Source organism: Aplidium turbinatum, chromosome 1 (genome assembly GCF_918807975.1).
Source record: "Aplidium turbinatum chromosome 1, kaAplTurb1.1, whole genome shotgun sequence".
Classification (NCBI taxonomy): domain Eukaryota; kingdom Metazoa; phylum Chordata; class Ascidiacea; order Aplousobranchia; family Polyclinidae; genus Aplidium; species Aplidium turbinatum.
Window position 1 is genome coordinate 31,351,859 of NC_137472.1, and position 12,668 is coordinate 31,364,526.

The window sequence follows — 12,668 nt, forward strand, 5'->3', positions numbered from 1 at the left end:
CTTTTGCAGTGGAGTTAGGCTACACTTTATTTCCAAGAATTCCGCTTGCAAACCGTCGGGAAGAATGTCCTCGTTAACACGAAAGGGATCTCTTGTCATCTTCCATTCTGGAGGGTCGGTGTCACCCAAGTCTGGGAAATAGCGTTCGAATTCTTGTTTCAAAAGCTGAAGGTGAGTCTCCACTTCAGCCTTAAGCTCACCTTCCAGTTCAAGTTGCTTTTTGTCAAGTGCAGTATCTAGGTTGGGAAATGAAGCTGCATTTCTTATTTGTATTCGGCGGTGCCACAACCCCAGCTTTGCCACAAATGCTCGAATGGAATCATAGCTATTAATCCGGTTAGTATTTCTGCCCTGCAAGAGCAGATTTAAGTTATTGAGGGCCTTGAAAATGTCCACGAGGTATGCCAACTCCAGCTGAAACTGCTCTGATGAAAATGGCAGAAGGAGATCTTGCTTCCCATGAGCTTCCAAAAATAGCATCAGTTCATCTCTCATTTCATACACGCGGGCTAACATATTACCTTTCGATAACCAACGAACAGATGTATGGAAGAGGAGAGTCTCATGGTTCGAATCCATATCCTTGCACAGCTTGGCAAACAGTCTCGTATTGACAGCACTGGTTTTGACGAAGTTGACGGCTCGTATGATTACTGTAAGCTTATCTTTCATTGCAGCTGGTAGAGTCTTGGAGGCCAGAGCCTCACGGTGAATCACGCAGTGAGATCCAATGGCATTGGGACTTTTTTGCTTTATCCTGGCAATAAATCCACTTAGTCACATGCGTTTAGTCACATAGTTTGACATCGCTCGCGCCCCCCTTGTGTACCTTTCGCGCCCCCCAATTTAAGAACCGCTGCTATAGAGGAAGCACTAATTGCAAAAGCGCTTTTATTTTCATTATGTTCTTTGGCGCTTGACAAAAGCACTGATGTCAAGTCTACTGCTCAGTTGGCACTCTTCGTGTAAGGAGTTAATGACGATTTTGAAATTACCGAAGAATTTGCAGCCATTGTCCCAATGAAAGGCATCTAGAGGCATTGATTTGTTGGAAGCTGTGATGACAACAATCAAGTGCTTTGGCTTATCTTTGTCGAAGCTTTCGGGAATTACAATTGATGGCACCCCATCAATGGTTGGAAGACTGCAGGGTCTAGCAACCTTACTTCTTGAAGCAAGTAAAGTCGGGAATGACGCTGTCATGCAATTCCATTGCATAATACACCAAGAGAACTTTTGTGCCAAGTCATTGAAAATGCTAAATGTCACGTTGGTTGTTACTAAAACGGTAAACTTCATTCGTTCCAAAGGGCTGCGGCACAGGGAGTTTCAAGAGCTACTGCATAGCGTGGATGTTAACTTCGATGCCATTCCATACTATACCGAGGTCCAATGGCTGAGTCGCGGAAAAATGCTGAAACGAGTGTTTGAACTCAATGATGCAATACAGAGCCTTATGGAGAGCAAAGGAAATGTTTTTCTGGTGAATATAATTCACGTCTAACTAAATTCGAACTAAATTCACGTCTACAGAGAAAATTGCAACTGATACACCCCATGTTCGATCATGTCAAGGTGTTTGGTGTGAAAGTAACCCTGTGGGAAACCCAGATAAACAACAAAAACTCTGTTCATTTTCATACTCTTCAGAGTCTTCAAGTTCCAAAATCCCAACTAATAACAGAACTAAGGTAAGACTTCAACCACAGATTCGCTGACTTTAAAAAGTTTGCTATGCATTTCAATGTGTTTTCCTGCCCCTTTTCTGTAAAGATAGAAGAGTTATATCTGAAAACCTACAAATGGAGTGCATTGATCTTCACTGCTCACCTTATTTAAAGGGCCAGTAAACCCCAAACCACACTTCTCAATTTTTTTGTTTGTATGAGCTCTAGGTATGTATAATAAGTGGTTGTCGGTGAAATTTTCTCATAATTTCATTGCGTTTCCTTTGTAGGGCCGTTTTTTGTTAGGCCTTAGTTTCAGAGCGACGCTTGCGCACTGCACCGTGCGATAATCAGACATGACGTCACAACGGTACAAGCTGCTCGTATGTTCGCGCAAGATGCATTTGAAATGCAGAGTAAGAGATCGTTTCTCTGTAGGTATCATAGCTGATACAGCCCGCGATGTACAATGATATTTCAGTTTGATCGATCTCGTGCGTCTTGCCAAATTTTAGTAGGGTTTTTGATATGTGGTTGAAAATTGTGCAAAAATGTGAATCTTTGACTCCCTCCTGACCGTTTTTCTAGTATTTTTCCACTTAAAGATAAATCTTCAAGCAAATACAATGAACTATTTATGTCGATGTTAAGCAGCTTAGTAGTTGATAAAATTAACAGAACACTGAAGGAAACTAGCTTTAGGCAAACGCCATATTAGTTTGTAAAGAACTAAGAACATTTCCTCAAGACCTCTGATAGGTAATTTTACTGTACATACAAAAACACTTACTTGTACTTACAAAAATCACTCTCTCTTTGCACACGGCAAAGCTTTTCTTAAAGCAAACTTTGAATTGTGACTTTTTATTTCAAATCAGGATATTTAAATCCAACATATTTGCTATCTTCCCTTGAAAATTTCAACCTAATGGCCGAAACGAAGCATGACGGCAGAGGCACACGGATTGAACAACCAAGGTAGCCCCAGAACCACCGAACAAACTGTCTGTAGGCAATGTGCCTATAGCGTATTTAAAAACAACTTTTGGTTACATGAATGTGATACTACATGATTGCCCATTTTCTTCTCCATGTCTGCCAAATGTCGCCGTTTGTTGACAAGCTCAGAAAAGGTATCATGAGCCTCCGTACCTGCAAAGTGCAATGTACTGCAATGGAACAACATACCAAAAGAAGCCAATCGTTCGGAACCAACAACTAACAAATTTCCTGCTGGGATCTGTCCCATCATTGGCTGACTTGACCAGGCTCTGAAATGGTTATACTCATAGCAAACTTCTGTGATGGTGATGCATGTCCCACAACCACCAGTAGTCGCATTTGTAGCAGTTTGGCAGACTGGACAAATCTTAAATAATTCCATCAGCTGTGCATGAAATACTATATACTTTTTCTCATCAATTGGAGATGTATCTGATGAGGAGCTGAAAGATCTAAACAGTACAAGTGAGCTGTTTTAGATTGTTTTATGGCAACAGCAACACCAATGTATTGGTGACAGCAAGCAATACAACTCAAAGTGCACAAAAACTTTATTGTCATTGATATGATTTTCCAGAAAAGATTGAGCTCTTCCGCATACAGTTACAGTATGTGTATTTTATCATTTCCATACATCAGAAAGCCCAACAAAATATGCCCCAACAGAAAACAGTATGCTTGTTCATAAACTTACCCCATGGTTTTAACAACCTTCATTGGTAGACACCTCCAAAAGTGTACTAATTGAGAAATTTGGGTCATGCATTTCATTATCATCAAAAGATCCGTCTTGCAAAGCCATTCTTGCTTTTTTGGAAGTGGAAGCAAGGAAATCTGGTGGACTTCATTTACTTTCTTGCAAGTTGCATGTCACGCCTACAGGTTGTGTTGATACTGGTGGATTTGTCTGAGTTGCTGCAATAAACATATTCAAAGTCAAGCAAAGCAAGTACAGTATTGTAATTATTTGGCCTCACTTCTTCTTCCTTAACCCTTTTTCCTGTGACGTATTTTGGCCAGTTGACTTGCGGACGGGGGGGTCGGTTCGACACTATCACTTTGAGCTCGTGTAACTCAAAAACTACGCAAGATAGATCAATCAAATTTTCACATGGTGTAGATAATTTATCTGACAACATAACATCGAAATTCTTTTGCAATTTTTTTAACAGCGCAACTTGAAAAATCAAATAATTTGATGGTTGGTCATATTTTTTTTATTTGACTTGAGAAATTGCTTCTTAATTAACTTATAATTGAGTGTGACGGGTTAATTCCATTGTGTAGATTTTAATCTCTTACGCGGAGACGTCGTCCAGGCTTCAATGAAATCGTAATTGGCGTCCGACTCGCGTTTGCTTGTTGTTTCGCCGGAGGCATTGTAAAAAAAATTTGCTTTGTTTCAACATTTGCAGAGAATGAGACAAAATCACCGCAAAAAAACTATTTCAAGTTCTTTTTGAGCCACATGTTTATAGTCTACACTTTTTCAAACGTACTGTCATTACTTGATATTGGAACTAAATCAAGTAAATTTTTTTTCACATTCACACTGTCGAATTTGGTTATGCATGATCAAGAAACACTTTGTATTTCACAGCACATCTCAGGAAGCTATTTATTCGTTTTTAGCATTATTTCAACGTCTAAAGAGGTTGAATCGATGTAAAAAGTGTCTGATTTGCTGTCTGGGTAGTGGTTGAATACAGAAAAGTAAGGTAGCCTAATGGTGTCACGTGGTATTTGAACAGCAACCTATCCAAAGGTAGTGACTTGCTTCGATAGGAGCTTGTTCCATTTTAGGCCATCATGCACTCCAAAAACAAAGAGCGTCTAAAACTCCTGGCTGATAAACTATGTCACGATGCATTCCAAAGTGATATGTTTTAATACTTACCAACAATGATCACTTTGAATGAAACAATTTTGCAAACAGTTGTGACAAAATGTAGTGATAATAATCGTTTAGTCAAATCATGTAGTCAAATCAAAATCTATAGAAGAGGTCGTTTGCCAAATGGAACTCCCGTTCTGCGTGACAAACTCAAAGTCGTGGCATAACGATACGAAAAATAGAAAAAAATTTTTTTTCAGGCCGAGTGCTATTGTCGTAAAAAACAAAAAATCACTAAAGTGTTGACTTTTTCCTTGGGCAAAATTGAAGGTTATTGATATTAAAAATGCACGTTTGTGTCAAAATGATTGAAGTGTTTTTTTTCATGTTGTTAACTAGATTTGCAAAATAACGTTTTCTACATTTTTTTTTAATTTGTTGGACATGCATTTTGTGTCAAGTTATTTATTACGCATTAGAAGATTTCTTTCTGTTCAAATTTTGAAATAGCATTTTAGATGCAGTTTGCGGTTGATGGCGTTACTGCAAAAGCCATCTTTTGTAATTGACACACATCCAAAAACAAAAGACGCATAAACTACTGCTGGTTGATAGCCACGTCACAATACATCATAATGATGTTTTTCCGAACCCAAGACCCAGAAAACCAATTTTGTCGTATATTAGTTTAGACGTCTGCAGACGTTGAACCAATGACAAAAAGTGATTTGCTGATTTGAAACAAAGTGATTGCTGTTTCCAAAGTGCAAACATTTTGATAAAAAGTAATCAAGTTTTGGCCACAGCTTTCTGGTCCATTTAGGCTACTATAGTCAATCAACTCACGTTGCAAATAACTTGTTTTGTGTAAAGTCTTGCTTGTGAAAAAATCGAAGTAAACACACAAAAATGAAGTAAGCTATATTTACAAAGTATTATATTCTTGAATGAACCATAGTTTTAAAAAAAATAGTTTTAACAGGTTTCATCTGATAGAAACTATAATTGATATCATCGCGAAGGATCAAATAGCTGCGAAAATCACTTCAAGCAATTCTTTGGGGTGATTTTCATTATGCAAACCAAGGTGAACCTCAATATACATATTTTTATGCCAAACGATAAAAATCGTTCTTTCTTTTTTTCAAGGACAAGGAAAACGATCCGTATAAAATATAATTCAGTTCAACATATTTTCCTTATTTTGTCAGATATGCATTTTGTGTAACAATGCTTTAGAAAAATTGCTGAGTATGGTATAGCGTTTGAGATGCAGTCAGAGAATACAACTCTATGGTTGATGGCGTTATTACAAAAGCCAATCTTTTGTCACGGAAATGTATTCAAAAACAAAAAGGCACAAAAGCGCTAACTGATAGATTACGATACGTTACAGAAACGAGGCATTGATTTCAGATTCTTTTAACCCAACAAACAACTTTGCTCCAAATGACACAAACGTCCAAATTTATGGAGAAAAAGATTTAGGCCTACACCGTTTTGTGAAAATAAGCTTTTGAAGACCAACATTTGAATGAAAAGTTTGAAATTATTGAGTTGGTCCTAATAGTGTTTCTGCTGAGATATATCAAAACTTTTCAATCCTCGTAGAGAAAAAATAATTTTGTAATCTCTCAAGCAACTGCAAAATTACCATTTAGGTAAAGATTCAGTGATGATACAATATGCACAATGCTTGTCAAAGCACAGTAATTTAGCTGCGCGTGTTTTTCCACAAAAGCCAAGCAGTTTAGATAGTCTGTGTCAAGTTCTTTTCAGTATCCATCAATCTCTCGTTTTCATAAAACATTTTCACAACATCCATAAATATTCATGTGAATATAAGTGCACAGGTACATGCAAAAGTTTATTGGCGGGTCAAGAACACACTCCTTGCTTTCCGACAAGAAATCAAGAAACTTACCACATCAGTCTGTTTGTTTTATGAGATAAACAGAGTTTTGTCAAGAATTTTCCTACTGCTTCTTGTTATAAGTTAGAAACAAAATGTATTCGCAATAGAAAACAACGTAAAATTACATTTTTTTCAGCATAGCTTATCGGATGCTCTCTGATAATTTCAAAGCAACTCAGATGTAATTAAAAGATTAATCAAAGCAACTCAAAACTCGAGTTTGCAAACAAAAGACGGAATCATTACAGTTGAAAGCTTTACAACAAAACCAACTCATGAGATATCTGCGTCGCAGTTCCACGCACGGTGGCGCTCAGTAATTCTATTAATCCGTATAATTTGAAAACAAAAGGGCTAGCTAGCAGCTAGCTAAAATATCAGAGTATGTTATGAAAATCATGCCATATCTCTAAAACTATAGACAATAGCAACGTCATTTAAAGCGGAATAAATACTTGAATAATTTTTAGGAAAAGTCAAGAAATTTCAAAGCTGTGGATTGCGTAGTTCTTTAATGATATTGCTTTGAAAAGTACCAAGTCCCCACCGACCCACCCCCCCACAGGAAATAGGGTTAAAGCAATTAAAATACACACCGCTGTTATTTCATATGTTAGTTTATAGAGTTAAAATTTCTTACCTTTTACCGCACTCTTTGGCTTCATGGCAGCGTGGCATCCTTTTGACAAACAAACACAAAAATCTGATATGTCGTATTGTGTTTCGGCATTGCGATTTCTGCTTGGCATGACACATCAGAATACCGGGACAACTATAAACACAAGAAGCACATTACAAAACAGCACAACGACAGTAATAAAGAAAACTCATTTTTATGCACTGTTACATTATTGTTACATCTTCCTGTAATTCAGTGTTTTCAGCTTGTTTTACAACACCAGTGCTAGCCCGGAATGGCCCGATTCGGTGAGTCCGACTCGGTGAGTCCGATTCGGTGAGTCCGATTCGGTGAGTTCCCTATTCGGTGAGAGCCCTATTCGGTGATTTTTTTTTTAAATTATTGGGTACCGTAGCCTAATTATCATTGCCGTTATAGGGATAGGGGTTTGGGGGTTAAGGGTTTGGGGGTTAAGGGTTTGAGGGTTAAGAGTTTGGGGGTTAAGGGTTTGGGGGTTAAGGGTTTGGGGGTTAAGGGTTTGGGGGTTAAGGGTTTGGGGGTTAAGGGTTTGGGGGTTAAGGGTTTGGGGGTTAAGGGTTTGGGGGTAAGGGTTTGGGGGTTAAGGGTTTGGGGGTTAAGGGTTTGGGGGTTAAGGGTTTGGGGGTTAAGGGTTTGGGGGTAAGGGTTTGGGGGTTAAGGGTTCGGGGGTTAAGGGTTTGTGGGTTAAGGGTTTGGGGGTTAAGGGTTTGGGGGTTATAAGTTTGGGGGTTATGGGTTTGGGGGTTAAGGATTTGGGGTTGGAGGTTAAGGGTTAGGGTCTTATTTCAACGTTTAGCGACGTTAAAACGATGTAAAACCGGCAATGATAATTAGGCTACGGCACCCGATAATTTTCAAAAAAAAAAAATCAAAAAAATCATCGAATAGGGCTCTCACCGAAAAAGGCTCTCACCGAATCGGACTCACCGAATAGTAGCAGACCCGTGCTAGCCAGTAACTGAAATAATCAACACCAGTTCATCAAGGACTTGTTTTTGTTAATACACTTGGTAAGTTATACTTATAGATGGGTCATTTTAAAATTACATGTAATTAGGAATGGCTATACCAGCAGGCAGCAACTAAAATGTAATAGGATTAGCCGGCAGATATTCTAAATTGTATGAAAAACAATTTCTCAAGGATGCTACTCCCCAACTTATGTACTTTATAACAAACATCATCATCATCAACCAATTTAGATTATACACTATACAGGCCATGAATTAATCCTCATGTCGAGGGTGTGACCTGTCTGTCTGTCGAGAACGAAGTCTTCCCCTCCACACCTCGCGATTTATTGGGTTGGCAGAGTCCATGTTCAGGGCTACAAGGTCACGTTTTACAAGTTCTTCCCAAGAAAGTTTTGGTCTACCTTGACCCCGCTGTGCTGCGATGTTGACACATCTGACCTGTGAGATCCAGCTTGAGCTGCGCTCAACGTGACCGAGCCATCTTAGTCTGCCTAATTGGAGGACTTCACTGATGTCTTTTAATTTGAGCTTTGATAGCAGAGTCTCAAACCGGGTGTTGTCCTCAGGCCCGACCAGGCAGGTCCATCTTACCATCGCTCTGTCATTACGTTGTAGGCGCTTGACGGTGCTTGCTAAAGTAGCCCACGTTTCAGAGCCATAGAGCATGACACTCCTCACACAACTGGAGTAAACTTGTCCTCTGGTTGCAGCAGGAAGTTGCTTGCTTGTGAGGATAGGGAGAAGTTCTCTAAACTTTTTCCAGGCTGACTTGCACCGAGTTATAGCCGCATGCTCACACTCCCCTCCAGAAGACATTGTATCACCAAGGTAGCAAAAGTCAGCTACCATGTCAAGTGTGCCACCTTCATGTAGTAATATAATTGTTAACTCAAAATTGCCTCAAGAACTTGACGTTTCCCGGCAGCTGGTTGTATGGATGGAGTGGAATTTTGTTGTGGAGTTGTCTCCCCGCTGGACCTTGACTCCAAAGGTTGCAGAGTTGTTGAAATGGATTTTTTTGGAAAAATTGAAGGGCATGCATTGCGGTTTAATTAAATGTGTATGGCAAGTTTCATGTTAAATTGAAGAAGATTTTGAGAATCTCTTTCCTTGAATTGGAGTCGGCATATTGGGCTGGTCTCTGTTGATCTTGGCCATACTCTTGAGGTGTTTACAAACTTGTCCCATTTCAATTTTCTTGTACAATTTTTTGGAAATTTGAACCAAGAAATTTTATCGACAGAAGAACCGCCAGATGAACAGTCATTTACAACACATCGACTTGGCATGATGAGTACCAAATTGTAACAGGTTTAGCTTAATCTATTCATGTACAGTATAGCACTGGGAAAGCATGCATATTGAGGTAAACATACTAGTTTAGCCTGTCTTATAGGCCTGTTGTGCACACAATCATGACTAAACATGAAAAATCAATACAACCCTTGACTGTCTAAACCTCTTGTATCTCATCAAAACCATACTGTAGCACTGAAGCAAAATAACAGCATTTGCTTGTTTCCTGCAAACAGTGCAAGGCCTAGTTTAAATGTTTAGATTAAATGTGCAATAAAATGTATAGTGTAGTTTCTAAAATGATGTAAGCTAGTATTAAGGCTACAATAAACTAAATCTGAGCAAAAATTGTTACTTGGGATAATCTTATCTACTGCTGCAAACGCATAGTGCACCTCAAACCAGCAAAATATATTTGCAGAGTCTGGTTGTGATGTCATGCAAGGAAAAAATTTATTTCAACAACAGTTGATGTGGTGTGTGTTCGAATTGCAAAACCAAAATTTTGTTTCAAAATTGCATAAGAATGAATTAGTTTTTTTTTCAAGATTGCGTGAGAACAAATGAGTTTTTTTTCATAAAAACAAGTAAAACGTGTTTTTGAATATCCACTTCATGCATTTCAACTCTCAGTTTACATTTGAAAATGGACTTGTCTGCCCCTTTAAGGCCCTTTTGCCCCTTTTACAAAAAATATGTCTCTAAAGAAAAATATCAGAAGATTCACAGATTGGCAGTTTTCATGAGTCCCTCATTATTCGGCAGCACATGCTTGTGCAAGCAAGTTTTTTCTCGGATGAACCATGTCAAATCTCCTGTGAGATTACTAATTTCTGACAGCCATATAGAAAACTCGCTTTGCATTGCTACATCGTCCATCCCACCGATTATTGCCAAACTTGTCAGAGAAAAGCAGTGCAAAACTTCACATTGAAATGTTGACATGTAAAAACTTTGTTGACTTTACTCTTGGTATGTTTGTTGTTCTTATAATTATAAAAGAGGATAATACACATTTCTAGGATTAGAATTTTGGTGTGAGGATTTTAAGACAACCATTTCTAAGCTTACAAATTAGCAGTAAACACTCAAGTGGCCCGTGCAATCATTTGTAAACCTCACTTGGCCCTTTGACCAAAAAAGTTGGACACCCCTGGTTTAAAGTATGCACTAGCTAGATGATTGTGCTAATTTAAGCATGTATTCAAACATTTTTAATGTTTTCTGATTGATTTTTACTTGCAGCAAGTATGAACAAAAACGCGTGATCGGTTTTTAAGTACTAGCGTGTAGTTGGCTAGTTTACTAACTTTATGTTCATACTATTTTGAAAGCAAAAACACATGACACTGGATATGCAATGTTTGTTATTTCGTTAAAACCCCAATGATACTGTTAAACATAAAAGACGCTTTGTTTCCCACTGTACTTAGATATGCCTCTTTTGATGTTTTGTAAAACTTTAAACAAAAAAGCATTTGATAAATAAAGTGACTTACGTTCTTCTGGTGACTATAGGCTACAAGGTTACCTTCTGATGTTAAGGATGATATCTAGCTTTTATTACCGACGTTTTGTCCGGTCAGCACGATTGGCTTTATCAAGGGGGCTGAAACAGGTAAACACAACCTGCTCAGCAACAAATGGCACAACACAATAACATACTGACAAAACGAAGAAAATAGCGAAGTTGACCAAAAAACTGCAAATTAGGCGATTTTAACTGTCTCATTGATATGGTTACCATGAAATACACCATTTTTTGTCTTATCCAGCCTTACACTAGGCGTGGCCTAGGCCACGCACTAGGTGGATAAATATGAAGATTTAGATTTAAGTGTATTCGTGAAGGCTGGGAAGTTAATCTTCGTGTTCATGTTTAGGTATGTGATCAAGTGTCTTGCCAAAAGCGCAGTCACCTACTCTTGATCAATGTCAAACCGACATTCTTTCGACCATAGTTTCATTGTTGTTGAGTTTGTTTCAGTGTCTAACTGTCTATTCCATTTGTTAGATTTTCATAATTATGTGAACTTTGCCTCAAAAACATCTTACCATACTTGCATAATTGCTTGCAACTACAACCTAACATGTTTCTTTTCTGTTATGATAAACTTCACACTTCATTAAACTTACAAAAAGAAACTTTAGAACTTTTGCTTGTGCAAACTGTCTAGAAGCTTCAGAAATTGGCTAAAACTTGTCAGATAGGCTAATACATTTGCGTAGATAAACAGCGTCAAAGACTTTTTCTCCCAACATCAATTTTATGCATTATTGTTTTTATTTGTGCTTTTGATTCTTTTTAATTTTAGCACTATCTTTACACATACCAACATCAGTGTGGAACTTTTTCACCAGCATTATGTTTGGGGATTTATTACAGACATCGAAGAAGTGGAAGTGATGAGTGATCTTGCGATGATCTCTGCTGGAGAGAGTGTCATGGATGTTGCCAGGGTTTCATGTTTTCTAAGCGCTGTGATGGGATTTTCCTCACTTGTATTTGACTTGCCCTCTGAATCTGGCTTGGAAGAATTACTTCAAGCGTGTAAAGAAGTCTGGAAGAATGTGAAAATAGATTCTGACCTACCAGTGAAATGGGTAAAAAGTTAATGCAGATACAAATGTCACAAATAGAAAGAGAAAACTGCATGATCACGTTTTTCAGTCGTCCGTTGTACTAAAGTTTCCATACCAGTCATTATGGTTATTTGCATACATGCCACCATGTTGCCATTAGATTACTTGCCACCGTAGGTTTGCTGCTGAAGAACGTTTAAACCTGGATGGTTGAATTAAATTTGAAATTGATTTTACTTCATTTGGGCCCTCTGATCCAGAATGTGGGATTAGTTTTTACCTATCACAAAAGGTTTTTATGCTACAACTTATTTTATTCTGAAAAAAAAGGATTTTTTTGGGGGATTTTTTTTTCTGTTTTGTATCAATTCCTTGGAGTCTGTTTCAGAAAGTTGTGTTAAAAAAACAGTTTTTTTGTTCCCTTTGTTATAATATGTTGTCGCCAAATACGAGTACAAAAGCTATACGAATGCTCCAAGATACACATGTGTAAAACCAAACAAAATGGACAAAACATTTGCATTTTTAACATAAAAAAGAACATATCACATAGCTCAAAGTGAAACACAGCTATAGTTTCAGACAACTGCCAAAATAACAAACTTTTGTAATGAAGTAAAGCAGAGGGTGCAGTTGACTTGACCCAAGTAGACAGTAGCAGATCCAGGGAGGTATTTTGTCACGTGCTCCCCCCTCCTCTAAAAAAATTCGGGATAAGACATGTCAGTTTTTCTTTTTT

The 12,668-nt window shown here is 38.1% G+C and overlaps 1 protein-coding gene across 1 annotated transcript in view; it reads left to right on the forward strand.

Annotated features, from left to right (window-relative positions):
* Window positions 1-1,255: 1,255 nt before the first annotated feature.
* Window positions 1,256-12,668, forward strand: part of LOC145764794 (E3 ubiquitin-protein ligase rnf213-alpha-like) — a 55,863-nt gene continuing 44,450 nt past the window's right edge. The window contains 3 exon segments of the mRNA XM_082576474.1: window positions 1,256-1,483; window positions 1,534-1,691; window positions 11,662-11,950. Of these exon segments, the coding sequence (XP_082432600.1) occupies window positions 1,256-1,483; window positions 1,534-1,691; window positions 11,662-11,950 (675 nt within the window).